This window comes from Hippopotamus amphibius, chromosome 5, assembly GCF_030028045.1.
Source record: "Hippopotamus amphibius kiboko isolate mHipAmp2 chromosome 5, mHipAmp2.hap2, whole genome shotgun sequence".
Classification (NCBI taxonomy): domain Eukaryota; kingdom Metazoa; phylum Chordata; class Mammalia; order Artiodactyla; family Hippopotamidae; genus Hippopotamus; species Hippopotamus amphibius.
The window spans coordinates 67564653-67579746 of NC_080190.1; the positions used below are offsets into that span (position 1 = coordinate 67564653).

The 15094-nt window shown below is 34.9% G+C and overlaps 1 protein-coding gene and 1 non-coding gene across 15 annotated transcripts in view; both read left to right on the top strand.

Annotated features, from left to right (window-relative positions):
• Positions 1–15094, top strand: part of RUFY2 (RUN and FYVE domain containing 2) — a 92304-nt gene that overhangs the window by 32557 nt on the left and 44653 nt on the right. For 12 of the 14 annotated variants that reach the window (XR_009053941.1, XM_057736534.1, XM_057736537.1 and 9 more), the window contains 4 exons: positions 2013–2142; positions 2421–2515; positions 6711–6759; positions 12091–12168. Coding sequence is in view for 13 of the 14 variants with exons in the window: in XM_057736534.1 (XP_057592517.1) it covers positions 2013–2142; positions 2421–2515; positions 6711–6759; positions 12091–12168 (352 nt within the window). In the remaining variant the exon portion in view is untranslated. Of the gene's footprint in view, positions 1–2012; positions 2143–2420; positions 2516–6710; positions 6760–12090; positions 12169–12265; positions 14397–15094 lie in introns of those variants that run through there. The other 2 variants (XM_057736541.1, XM_057736543.1) reach the window with 2 other exon arrangements.
• Positions 5216–5343, top strand: LOC130854705 (small nucleolar RNA SNORA19). The gene has a single exon (XR_009054144.1). It is a non-coding gene; the product is annotated as a small nucleolar RNA SNORA19 (small nucleolar RNA).

Genomic DNA, 15094 nt, shown 5'->3' on the forward strand with positions numbered 1-15094 from the left:
TTGGTGCCATTTTGGTAGAGCATAAACATGTTAACAATTTGGAGATCAAGGGGATCCCTGATGGCTCAGAAAAATTGGAACTGTTTCTATAGAAATAGGCAGTTGGAACTTTGTCCAAGAAAAGCAAATTCCATTTTTTCATCTAAAATGGAAATAACTTTTTTTGGTTTCTGGTTATGAAAACATTACATGCTGTTGGCAAAATGTAAGAAAATATGGAAAAAAGTGAAGAAAATGAAAATCGGATATACCTTTTTTTTTTTTTTTTTTTGCTGTGCCGTGCAGCATGAAGGATGTTAGTTCCCTACCAGGGATCAAATCTGTGCCCCCTGCAGTGAAAGTGCAGTGTCCTAACCACTGGACAACCAGGCAATTCCCTGGATATACCTTTTTTTAACATTTTGATGAACATCCATTTTGGTATGCATAGATATGTTTTGCTTTTTATCAATAGAAAGAGGGTCATGCTACATGCTCTTTAGTATCTTGTTTATTGTATTTACTACATCATGGACATTGTATCATATCAATTACTGTAGGTCTACACCTTTGTAGCTCACTTAACCTAAAGGAATCATTTAGCCTGAAAAATTGTACTTTACTGTTTGAGTTTGCATATCTTTGATCACTGGTGGTAGCCTTTTGTATTTCTTTATTTTGTGAATTGCCAGTTCACATCCTCTATTTTTTCCTCTGTGGTGTACAGTTTTTTAATATTTATTTATAAGAGCTCTTTTATGTATTTACTCTGGATCTTTCACATATAATGAAAATGTTTTTTTAAGTTTATAGTTTATTTTTAAACTTTGTTCATAGTGGTTTTTTTCATTTAGACATTTTATATTTTTTATAGAGTTATATTTTTCCTTTTCTTTCCTTTATGGTTTCTGCCCTTGGTGGTCAACATCTGTTTTGACAATATATTTAAAATAATAACAGATTTTTTCCTTTGCTTTTTCACTCATTTTTTTCTAATTCTGGATAATGAGGCCACTCAACAATGCATTCTGTACTTTGCTTACTTCAGTGTTAGTAACATATACCTGTCCCTTTTAAATTTGTGGTGAATAGTGTTTATCAACAATTTGTAAATTCCATTTTGAGGTATCTTGTCTCTTCAACCTGAATTATAAAATCTGAAATTTGCTTCACTGAAAATAATTTGGCTGTAGATGGAAATGCTAACTTTATGAGGAAACAAAAGGAATCATATTAACACGAAAAATTAAAATGTACCACTGTGATATTCTCAATATTTTGACCTAACATTACAATTAAAATGTATAGTATTAGGAACTATAGCATTATTGGTATGTACCTCACCTGTTACAACTACTTATGAGCAATAATTATTGAAATTATTTTTGAGGGTTTCCTAAAATATAAGAAGTTGACTACTTTTGTTTTTCTGACAAGCACCTGCTTGAATGAAATAGTGCTTTCAAATGTGAACTGGCATTTTCAGGCAGTGTGAATTTTCCTCTAGTGTCTCCTTAGTCTTAGATCTGTCCTATAATGGGTCAGCTTCCAACAGTAATCTGCAAAGTAGCACTTGGCAGCAGGCCTGATTTTTCTGTTTCTGATGTTGAATTGATTTAGTGGTTGCTGTGATTCTTATATCAGAACAATACTTTTCATTACTTTGTTGTAAAAATTTTCTCATGGCACAGAACATGGTTCCATTTCTAAGATATAACCAGTCTTAATAGTATGGTGTGCCCTTCCAGGCATTTTCCATGCTTATATAGCATTTATGTATACGGAATTAATAAATGACAAGTTGTCATTTAGCAAGAGGTTTTTGTGATTGACAAATTAACTGACACTTTGAGATCTGAAAACCCTGTGCTACTGAACTTGTTTTCTAAAAAAATATTTGTGAAAGAAAATACCTGAAGAATTGCATTACTAAGATGAAAGTTATCAACTAAAGAAATGCTTTTAATAAAGAATACATACAACTGTCATGTGAGAAATAGCACTGAACTTCTCTGTATTATTTGTCATTCAAGGGTGCAACTGGAAACTGATCTGAAGATTGAGAAGGAATGGAGGCAGACTTTGCAGGAAGATCTTCAAAAGGAGAAAGACACCTTATCTCACCTTAGAAATGAGACCCAACAAATCATTATTCTTAAAAAAGTAAATAATGGTGATAAAACTTTAAAAAATTCTAGCTGGATTACTGTTAAGTTATTTAAAAAGAGAATCAAATCATAATTTATATTTATACCAAGGGAACAGAGTATACTGGTCATCTTTAAAAATATCAGTAAGGAGATTAAATGAATGGAAAATAGTTGATAGAGCAGCTATTTTTATGAAAAGCTGAAGGATACATTCCTATCCTTTAATTTTATGTACACAGTGTGGAGTTTGTTTCTTTTAAATTGCATTTTTTGTCTTTTATTGTTTTGAAGGAGTTCCTTAACCTCCAGGATGAAAATCAGCAGTTGAAAAAAATATATCACGAACAGGAGCAAGCTCTTCAAGAACTTGGCAACAAACTTAGCGAGTAATTTCTCTTTTTCCCTTCAGCTAAGTAGTCATTGACTTTTATTAAGTTATGAGTGTGCCAAACCAAGTAGGCAGAAAAGTTTAAATATAAAAAAGAAAGATATCAACTATTAAAAACAAAGCCAAACAAAAACTTTAAAGATTAACAAATAAGGGTGTGGATTAGAGAGATTTTTTTTTAAAGTTATGTTCATTTTAGTAGGTCTTAGCTCTAAACGTTTTTGAGTAGATGAAATCTGACTTTAATTTTTTCAAGTCAGAGAATTCAGAATTTCATGTAATATATTTTTCTCAGAACAAAAGTCAAAATTTCAAAATATGTGGAGAGATCTTTTTCAGACTGTTTTGAGAAGGAGCCAGCATTGTGAAAAGTGAATAGTGTTTGATGCCATCTGGAGTTGAGGCTTAACTTCGTACAGTGTGGTTGGTTCTGTTGCAATGAAGTGTTATTGGGTTTCTATGAAGGAGAAATGGCGTTCTTTCTCACATTTTCCTTTTTGTCCACATGGTCTGTGTTTTGCATTAGCTCCATCTTTGTGCCCTGATTGAACATATTGTTAAATCTCTGGAAGGTTTAATTCACTGAGTGTCACATTAAAAAAAAGCAAGTGTCATTTTTTTTTAATACAGAAAAATAAAAGAAAGCTACAATGACCCATAATCCTATCACCTATATAAGGACCTTTGATGTTTTATATGGTTAGAAGATTCAAAGAGCACCAAAAGGGGACTTCCCTGGCGGCCCAGTGGTTAAGACTCTGCACTTCCACTGCAGGAGATGAGGGTTCAATTCCTGGTCAGGGAACTAAGATCCTGCATGCCGCATGGCACAGCCAAAGAAAAAATAAAAGAGTAGTTCCCTAAAACCACAAAAGGAAATACTAGCTCTCAGAAAGATAAAGATGTTTTTGTTTCTGCAAAGTCAGAGAACAGTTTACATTGTGATTTTGATAAGCAAGATTTTTATTCTAATCTGGCATCCATTTATTGAACACTTTGAGCCAAATCAGGTGCTCATTTCCCATTTATTCATCTGACAAATACTATGTGCCAGGCACTAGTCTAAGTGCTAGGGACTCAACAGTGAACAATCCCCACAACAAAAAAATAAATATGTTTACATTTATTTTAAGATCCTAAAGGTTTAATATTAAAATAGGTTAGAAGGTTAGAATAGTAAAACAAGGAATGTGTGTTACTTTTCACCCATCTCCCACTCAGTACTAGAGACTTTATAGTTGTATTAAAGGCATGATCATTGAGATGTCCAGATAGCTGAATTAAGAATTCCGTTGTTTTCCTTTTTCCCTTAGTCTGGTTTGATGATTCTCAGATTATAGCTTGCATGAAAATTACTGCTCAAGGTTAGATATAGTCAAAAATCTATACCGAATGTTATGGGCTATTTAAGGAATTTTTAAGGGTTGTTTTGACTACTAAATTTTTCCCTTGTATACTGACTGCATACCTGATCCCTGTGTGATTGCACTCTATGCATGTTCTTTTGAAGTTTGTTGAAGTGTGTGTATGTGCATGTGTATGTGGTGGGGTTTTTTGTTTTTTTACTTAAGAATATGAACTTAAAAAAAAAAGAAAATGAGTTAAAAGAGGTTTTTCCATACCATTACATAAAGATATTCCGTAGGATGAATGTGCTTTAATTGAAGTTGTTTCTAATGTTTTTCTTTTATAAACATGCTTCTGTATCCTTGTATGTGTGTGTTTGTATATCTTGATATACTTTAATGAGTATATGTGAAGAGTGAGTTCCTAGAGGTGATTGCTGGTCAAAAAGAATGTGCTTTAAATTTTTTTTTTTTTTTTTTAATTTTTTTGATTATGGTGGTGGATGGTAACTAGACTTTTGGTGGTAATCACTCTGTAGTGTATACAGAAATATGTTTTATACCTGAACTTATGTAATAAAAACATAAAAATAAATTTAAAAAATTTTTGTTACTGCCAGATTACCCACCATCTCTGATGTTAGACCCCCTCTAGTAGGAGAGAGTGCCTGTTTTTGCCAGTCTGACAGCTGAAAATCTTGTGTTTTGATTGGTATTTCTTTAACTGTGAGCAGGCTTAAGCATCTAAATTTGTGTTCCATTTGTATTTCATTTTCTGTAAACCGCCTGTTCGTATCCTTTGCACATTTTATTTGGTTGGATTGCTCATATTTTTCTTATGGGATCTTTGTAAATTATTTGTTGTACAAGTGTACATCTTTTTTTATGTTTGTTGTCTTTTAGTTTCATTTTTGATATATTTTTTCCTTGCTGATGTTTGAATTTTTATGTTTCAGATTTATTTTCCTTTACTGCTTCTGAAACAGAATATATTTTATCCTTCCTCAACTCTGGTTCTCTTCTGCAGTGATAAGAATTTAATCAGAGCTGGAGAAGAGATCAGTGGCCCCTATGTTTTTGTACACGTTTAGTTGCTTAGACACTTTTGCCCTTCCTCTTTATCCTCTTACTCCTATGATTGTTATCAGATTGAAATTAAGTAAAAATACATTCTTCCCTAATATACAGAATGATGTTACCTCTTTATTAATTTTTTTTGCCACACGGCCGCATGTGGGATCTTAGTTCCCCGACTAGGGATGACACCCACGATCCCTGCTGTGGAACTGCAGAATCTTAACCACTGGACCACCAGGGAAGTACCTGATGATATCTCTTTAAAAATTTGTTGTGCACACATTTCATTGTCTTTTTTTCTTTGTCAGGAGAAAAGGTATTTCTGATGTGCTAAATAAACCTTTGGAGGTAGATTAGCAGCATGACTAATTTAGCCATTGCTGTCAGTCACCTTCAGATAAGAATAAAAAAGAAAAATTTGCTGATGATGAGGGACTGAGTTTGGACCAATATTTTAACCTTTGCTCCTAATTTACCAGAATTGGCTTTAGGCTTTATATAGACCATTTGGGTGTTATTTAAAATGGGGTTTGGGGAATTCCCTGGTGGTCCAGTGGTTAGGACTCTATGCTTCCACTGCAGGGGGCACAGGTTTGATCCCTGGTCAGGGAAATAAGATCCTGCATGCCACACGGTGTGGTCAAAAAATTTTTTTACATTTATAAAATAAAATGGGGTTGGAAGGGGGGATAGTATGAAACATATTTAATTTTGTTGAAAGGGAAAATATTTCAGAAAATAGTTTTTAAGCTTACCATTCAAGATCTGCATTTTCAAGCTATGACTAAATTTAAAAATTAGTATTCATTAATATCACTCACAGGAATAAGTATCCCTGCTTGGGTTTATCAGCTTTGTGACTTAGTGCTGTTTATTTAACTTCTTTAAGCCCATTTCTCCATTTGTAAGTTGGACAGTTATAAAATCCATATAGGGTTCTTCTTCTGGTTAACAGAATAAATATGTGAAAGCACCTAGCACAATGCCTTTCCTCATCACAAGCAGAATATCAGTTGATGAGTAGGATGGATTTGAAAGTTACTTTCCAGTGCTTACTTTCTGAACCAGCAATTTTAAATGTAAATGATTAATTTTAATTAGAAAAATACTTTTAACAATGAAATATTTACTCTTAATTGGTTTCTTATGGAAGGATTCTTATAAAGAGAAATTTTGATAGATTTTAAAAGGCTTTAAATGTTAATTATTCTTCTGAATGTTATAATTATAGTAGATAGACTATCTAATTTGAGGATTAAACAAATGAACTATTCATATTTGAAGAAAACATGGAACATTATGAAATATTAGGATGAAATATTCAAGGAAGAAAATCTAGACTAATCTGTGTCATAATGACTGACAATTTAAAATCCCTAAAGGATGAAAACCAGCTTTTTCCTTTTCCTCACTGAGGCTTAAATTCCTAGAAGAAAAACTTTTAGTTTAAAAAAGAAATTACCAGGACCCTTCCAAATGTAGTATTCTGCAAATGCTATTCTTTCCAGTAAATGATAGCTATCATTAAAGTCATAACCACATGAAAATGGCAATATTCTTTCTTTAAAAAAGCAAATTTTAAATCTCAAAACTATTTTTTGCTTTAGGACATTTTGGAAATGTAGGAAAATATTAAATATAATCCTACTAGCTAAAGAAGATCATACAATTTTATATCCTATGAAAATTCAATACCTTTGTAATGAATTACTAGATGTTCTGTATTTTAAAATGTGTACTGAAATTTGGACCTATTTATAATCTTTTTAGATCAAAACTTAAAATAGAAGATATAAAAGAAGCCAACAAAGCATTGCAGGTGAGTAAAAGTATTTTCCTCAAGTAGGAAGATATGGATACATGTGAAAGTCTCCAATAGAAGGTAAGGCCCTGTGTACTGTTATTGAATCCTAGGATATATAGAGGCAGAAGAACTGAATGGGGAGCTTGTATGAGGGGGTCCAGCTCTTCCCTATGCCTCTAGAACACATTATTAAAATTCCTCATGTTGGAAATGACCGTGGAAATAATTTTGTCCACTTTCCTACAAAGTGTGGCTTGATAGAGTGAAATTGCCTTTGAATTTGATAATCCTTAAGTTCCTGTACCAGTCTATCCTTATTAGTTTGTTTTTTTAGTTTTTTTTTCTTCTTCCTTTTGGCTGCATTGGGTCTTCGTTGTTGTGCGCAGGCTTTCTCTAGTTGCAGCGAGCTGGGGCTACTTTTCATTGTGGTGGCTTCTCTTGTCAAGGAGCACGGACTCTAGGCTCGAGGGCTTCAGTAGTTGCAGCACACGGGCTCAGTAGTTGTGGCACATGGGCTTAGTTGCTCCACAGCATATGGGATCTTCCTGGACCAAGGCTCGAACCCATGTTCCCTGCATGGGCAGGCGGATTCTTAACCACTGCACTACCAGGAAAGTCCCTATTACTTATTAGTTTTTGACCTTCATCAAGTCACATATCCCCATAGAGTCTCAGTTTTCTCTTCTGAAATTGGCTTCTGATTTTGCATAGGGGTTGGTTGCTTTGAAGATTGAGTAGGTGAATGTATGTGAAAGTGATTTGGTACTATTAGTATATGGTTCTGAATATATCTGGATGCAAGAATTTCTTTACAACACAGGAGAAAATATAGTCCCTGTGTGAGTACTGCAATGACAGATGGCTTCCTACCACACAAGCTACCCATTTCATTTATCAAAGTGTTACATGAAAGTAATTTAAAAGTCAAATTGTACTAGGAAGACTTTAAAAAACAAAAATGGAAGCCGTCTCTTGTTTTTTACCTTCTGGTCCCTTATTCATCCCAGCTCCTGCCACTAGAAGGGGCTACTTTCAGTTCCTTTAATTGCTTCTTCTGGCATTTATTCCCCTATATCTTAAATAGTATGTAGACCTATCTGTTACCGCCTTAGCATGGTGGATGAGGAGTTTTGCTCCCTCTCACCCTGGCCTGTCTTCTCTTCACTGCCCTCCCAGTATAATTAAGTAAAAGTTTTTGTGAAATTTATTTACTGTATATTCTTTATTATGACTATTTAAATATTGTTCCTTGCTGGGCCAGGTAGTATATTGCAATTATATATTCTTTCTTGAACTACTTTTTATTTCCTCTAGAGTTTTTATTTTTTATTTCCTCTAGAGTTAATATTTACTCTCCCTGCCACCCCCTTTTAAGTTTAGTTGTATTTGAGCATCAGAATTTTCTAATACCTTCAAACACTTCTGTAAAATGCTTCTTAATAAAAGATTTACACATGGTAAAATGAATCAGGTAATTGGCTAGTTCTTTCTTTTTCCATCGGAGTCATCCCTCCTGGAGTTCTCGCTTTACTGCTCCTGTCTGGTCTGGTCACCCTTGTCTTAGCATTTCCCTTTGCTGCCATTCATTCTTTTTTTTTTTTTAAATACTTATTTATTTATTAATTGGCTGCTGTACTGCGTCCTTGTTGCTGCACGTGGGCTTTCTTCTAGTTGCGGTAAGCGGGGACTACTCTTCATTGTGATGCGCAGGCTTCTCGTGGTGGATTCTCTTGTTGCAGAGCACAGGCTCAAGGTGAACAGGCTTCAGTAGTTGTGGCTCACGGGGTCTAGAGTGCAGGCTGAGTAGTTGTGGCACATGGGCTTAGTTGCTCTGCGGCTTGTAGGAACTTCCTGGACCAGGGATCGAACCTGGTTCCCTGCCTTGGCAGGTGGATTCTTAACCACTGAGCCACCAGGGAAGTCCCTGCCATTCATTCTTTCAACCCTTTTTTTTTTTTGGCCATGCCATGCAGCTTGTGGGATTTTAGTTCCCCAACCAGGGATTGAACCCTGGCCCTCTGCAGTGACAGTGTGGAGTCCTAACCACTGGACAACCAGGGAATTCCCATTGGGCAATGCTTCCTTAGTAGCCTCCTAGAAAATGGTAAATGAAGGTAAAGATTTTATGAATCTATATGCCTTTATTCTGCTCTCGCACTTTTTAAAGAGATACGTAGGGATGTCTACCCAACTGTCATTTTTTCAAATATGTAAAATTTTTTCACTGTTAAATATATTTCGTATATGCAAAAGAGGACACATACTGTACAACTTAAAAACACTGGCATACCCTATTTTAGCTTATAATAGAACATGTGTGCTCCCTGATTGCATTCCCCTCTTTATAGTAATAGTCCTCTATTTTTTGTTAATCATTATTGTTTTTCTTATAGTTTTATCATTCATATCTAGCTTTAACAAAATATTATCCAGATTTCCCTGTTTTTATATGTATGAAAGTGGATTTATATGCGACTTTGTCTTTTTTATTTTTTATTTTTGGTCCTTACTATTGTCCAGTTGATGGGTCTGGAACAGCTATCCTACAATTTCTCACATTTCAGATTTTATCTGATTGCTTGTTCATAGTAGTCTTAAATTTGTTCCTCAGTCCCCTTATTTAAGCCTGTAAACTGGAAATTAAATCTGAAGGCTTGGCTGGATTTGGGTTCGACCTTCTGTGAGACTTTTTATTTCTGCTACCCTATTTTTAATATTCAGCAGGCTCTTATTTGCTCATTTTTCCTTTTTAAAATGGCATCCTGTTATTTTATCTCTGAGGGTATTCATTATAATTTCTTTAAAGTTTTCTTTTGCTACTGCCATTCTGTTTCTTCTGAATTCCTTTCTTGGATTTGTTTCTTCTTCTTTTTTTAATGTTTATTTTTATTTAAAAAATTTTTTGGCTGTATTAGGTCTTCGTTGCTGCATGCCGGCTTTCTCTAGTTGTGGTGCGCGGGCTTATCATTGGGGTGGCTTCTCTTGTTGCAGAGCATGGGCTCTAGGTGCATAGGTGTCAGTAATTGCAGCATGTGGCCTCAGTAGTTGAAGCATGTGGGCTCAGTAGTTGTGGCCCTAGAGCACGCAGGCTTCAGCAGTTGTGGTGCACAGGCTTAGTTGCTTCGCAGCATGTGGGATCTTCCCAAACCAGGGATTGAACGCATGTCCCCTGCATTGGCAGGCAGATTCTTAACCACTGCGCCACCAGGAAGTCCCGTTGGATTTGTTTCTTTGGGTGGAGAACCTCATGCCCAAATCATTCCTCAAATGTTAGATAACCTCCCAATTTCAGTAAAAGGCACAAAAAATCTTGGAAGCCCTGTGTGTGTTGGTTAGGTGCATGGGGGTGCGTTGTAGTAGACTGTAAGGCCTCAGCCACAGAGAAATATGTTAACTACCAAACTGTTGGGTATCCTTTCCTAATGTTAGTATCTACAAGACTTCTCTCTGGGGCAGTTAACTTTTTCCAGAGAAGGATCCTCTAATATCCTGTTTGGAGGATGTGGGCTGGCTGGCTGACACTCTGGAACTGGAAAGAGAAAAATAGCCATTTGTTTGTAGAGCAATAGCTTGCTCCCTTCTAGTTTTGGCTCTGCTTCTAAACAGCTTTGTTTCATTGAGGAAGGAAGTTCAGCTCTCTGGATCTCAGGTTTTCTTATCTGTAAGATGAAAGCTTGAAGGTGCTGATCTCTGAGGTCCCTTCCAGCTAATACACTAGGCTTACCCTACAGTGTACAGCTTTTCTCCTTGGGAAAGGGGCAGGGTAAGTTCAGTCAAATTAAAATTAAAATAAGTCTGGAAATAAAGTTGGAAGCTCAACCCTGATGTCAAAAGTTACTTCTGAATCAAATGATGCTGCTTGGAAATCTGCTTCACATCAGGCTCTCCATCCCTTACAAATATAGCTGGGCAGGAAGCAAAGTTGCTTCCACTAGGTAGCTTTGGGACATTTGGCAAATCACTTTCCTTTTTGTGGTGTTCAAGTTGGATTGAATTATCTTTAAGGCCCCCGTCTTGCTTTAAAAAAAATTCCAGGATTCAAGTTATCTGACTCTGCTGGTATGTCTGATATAAGCTATCTAAGTTTTTTTTTGTTTTGGTTTGGTTTTTTTAAACCTTCACTTCTTACAATCCTGTGTTCTAAGGAGCCTTAGACTGCCTGAAGTGCAGTAACCCAACACCATCTGTCTTACTTTTGCTATATCAGATAATAGGTGCTGGTTATTAAGACTATAAAATAAAAATAGCTGATATTAGCCTTGTGATCTTGATCTGTGAATGCTTAGTCCTTTTTTCATCTTACTTTCTTCAAAGAATTCTGTGAGGTAGAAAAGGCTTTCAAGACAATTCAAGCTTTTGAGAATATGTCTGTGGGCCCTTCTGCTTGGAAGATTTTTATCTCATTAGCTGGTAAAGGTCCTAATGCCTTAGAGGTACACTGTTGTAGGTGGCAGTTGCTCCTCCCAAGTTGGAATCAGATATACTTGGTTCTTTGGAAGCAGTGATAGTGGGCTGTTTCCGAAAAGGGAATTGTGCTGAGATTAATCAGAAGCAGAGGACTCTTCTTTCACTCAGGTCTTCTCAATATAAAATGGCACCACCTAACAAAGTTGCTTTCATAGGGAAAAAAAATGCTTTTTCTAGCCAAGAGCTTGGTTAGTTAAGAATGGGTCATTATAAATTTTAGGTATCAAGTTAACTTCCACTTGTTTAAGACTACTTACATTTACTACTAAAGTTTACATAGTAACTATTATTTGTGAGTTACAGAAGGTGAGGGAAATTAATAGCAGTGTAGAACTAAATTTAAGGTGAAGTTTACCTAAAATAATGAACTGAATCATCTGACTTCCAAATTCTCTTCAAATTTTGTGGATTCACTGTGTATAAGGGATACATAATGACAAACTCATATGCATTTCACATAATGAAAACTTATCCTTAAATGATTTGTAAGTAAATATTCTTCAGGGTCCTTTCCTTAAAGAGAATTACTATCCATAATGGATTTTTGTTAAAAACATGTCATGGAAATATTCAAATATTCTGTTTTAAAGAGAAGAGTAAAATGAACCATTATCCAGTTTCACTATTCATCAATATATGGCCAATGTTCCTTTATTTATACTCAACCCATGTCCCTTCTTCCTTACCCAGATTATTTTGAAGCAAATTCCACCCTTGTTTAATCTACAACTATTTCCAGTATATCTGTCAAAGAGAAGGATTCATTTTTGGTTCATGTACACATATATTCCTATAAAATGCTCTTGGTCAAAAATGTTTTCACATGTAATTTTTAGTAACCAACTTGAGTATTAATACTCATATTTTTCCTCTTACTAGGGACTGGTTTGGTTGAAAGACAAAGAAGCAACACACTGTAAACTTTGTGAAAAGGAATTCTCACTCTCTAAGAGAAAGGTAAGGGAGAAAGGAAATGAAGCCAAAAGTTTTGGTGCAAATATGGCATCTAATTTTACTCATAAAGGTTTTTTTCTCTGATTTTTCCATTTAATAGCACCACTGTAGAAACTGTGGGGAAATTTTCTGTAATGCTTGCTCTGACAACGAACTGCCTTTGCCCTCTTCACCAAAGCCAGTAAGGGTTTGTGATTCCTGTCATGCATTACTGATTCAAAGATGCTCATCTAACTTGCCATAATACTCCAGAACTAAATTCTTATGTATGAAAAATAACTATGATGAATGTTATATATGAACGTGTATACAACATATTCAGACAGCCCTTCTTAAGCAGCTTTCTGACAGCACTGGTACCATTTTTACTTTCCACATATTCAACTCATGGGAATTATAAATTGTATAATTTGACATTTCCTTTCCCGTTGATACTCAAAAATAATTTAACAGGGCATGCTTTAAAGTAACTTCAGCCTAATTCCTGATATAGTAATCATGTAACTCTTTTCTTAATGCCATTGAGAGACCAGATAGCATAGCTAACAATTTGCCTTATTTTGTAGAGCTCTTAAAAATAGGGCTTCAGATTGTTTTATTTTCCAGATTGTCAAGTTGATATTTGTTGGTGCCTGTAAATTTCTTAATGCACTTTAAAGCTTCACAGTTCTGAGAAAAAGATTGGAGATGCACATTTTAGAAGTATTAATATTTCAACAGATTTTTCATTAGCTTGATAAGATTTCAACTCTATTTTGCTCCCCCTCCTCTGCCCGTTTTGCATTAGAAAAGGCGTTCCTTCTTTAAAGTCAATGTGGTTTGATAATTTTCAGACACAGTGGGTTAACAGAGGTAGATTACCTTGCCTGAAAACTTTACTTTTGAAAGTAAGTTAAAATTCCATATGCATTTCTTAGGGAGGACTCACACCCCCTCTAAAAGTCAAAACATAAATAAACCCTTCCCCAGAAAAAAAATGTAACAGCAGGTACAGGCTACTGATTGATTCTCCCCTAACCATTTAAGGAGAAATCTAGAATGCAGTTAAACTTTGCTTTTGATGTCACAGGCAAGTAAAATAATTTTGTATTATATTTCCATTCTGGTAACTTTTAGGAAGCATTACACTGTAGCAGTCTCCTACTACAGTATATATACAGAATAAAAAATTTACCATTTACTGAGCACCTCCAAGCCAGGGCCTAGAGTAGATTGAAGATGTGGTTTCAGCCCTGCCATTAAATACATACTTGAACTATTTCAAGCATGAAAGTCAATAAACACTAATCTGTTATATTGCTTATAGCATAGCAAAAATTTAATCTAATTACCCTCGTATAATTAACCATTTGAAGAGCATCACCACTTGGGGATTTTGGCTGTTTTTTGTATAATTTGTCATGCACTTTAAGTCTGTGAACCTTTTAAATATGTCATTATAGCTGTCTACATTACCCCTAAGAGCATTAGTGAATGAATCATGACTACCTACTTCCCCGCTAGCATAGGGTTGTTTATTCTACAGGATACATACTTACATTGAGGTTTAAAATTATTTATATTTTTCTAAATTGCCAAACTATGAAACCACTATTTTACTTGCAGATTTATGTTCTCCATAATCCAGTCAGTTTTTGGTCCTCAGAACTCGAATACGGATTTATAGGTGGCCTTTAATGCTCTGATAGGAATGTTTGAGACATGAATTATATTCTTGGAACTGTTTTGTACTGATGGGACTGGATTAACATTTTTATGATTGCTGAAAATGAAAAGCAAAAAATGAAATTTTCAAATACTGTTTTTTATTACTGTGCTTAAATTTTAAAATGTGATTTTCTTAAATTCCAAGGCTGGTTTCATTCAGCAAATAAAACTATGATTTTTAGTCCCCCTTTAAATTCTTTGCCACTCAAAACTCATGTTACTGCCATTGATTTGGGCTTTTTGTAAGCAGGCTTTTATGACAGTAATAGAACTTGCTCCATTTTGTTTTGACTTTTATCTAAAAACCCTTTTACTGATTTTGAATTTTATGTTATAGAACTGTCAACTCGTACTTTGTGAACTTCTCATACCATTCCCTCATCTAGGAGTACTACCATAGTAATGCTATCATGGTGCCAAGGAATTGTGATTGTAATTCTACCCACACTGTTTTAAAATGTGAATTTTATATAATAAAAGACCTGAAAAATCAGCCCACTTTAGAAGGTGTACTTTTAACTGCTTCTTGTTTTAATAGGCTAAAATCTTGGGTAAATAAAAGCACATTATCTTTTTTTTAAAAAGTGGTATGAGCCTAATATTTAAATAGGTAATTAAGGGAGTGCAGGCAGTAAGATGAATCATTGCTCCAGCTGTTAGGCTCCACTTATGCTATCAAGCTGCCTTCTCTAACAGCAAAACTCATTCCTTAGTCACTTTGTCTAATCTTTAATTAGACATAGTACCTTCCACCAATTTGATTTATAATCAGTAACTGACACAAAGCATTCTAGGACAGACACCATACTCTTTATCTCCCACATTGATATTTATTACATTAATAACATTTCTAGCAAAAACAAGTAACAAGTTCAATAACTGAATTCACATTGACAGGTTTCATTTTGATCCATAGCCAATTTGGAAAAAAGCCATATTGATCAAAGGGATTAAAAGTAAAGCACCTTTTCCTTGCTACATATAATAAATTTTTAACACAATGGCTCTAAAACTCCAAACATATCAGATGCAAAATCCAACTGCAAGACTCTCAAGACATGGACTTGTGTCTTACATTTTTTAAAAAGTAGTCATCTATACAGTTATTAAAAATCCATATGCTTTAACTGTTGGGCTGGAAACTGAAAATAAATCTGTGAGAATTATACTCCACGGTAAATACCTTTGTACTTGCACCGAATCCTCATGTCACTGAGAACCT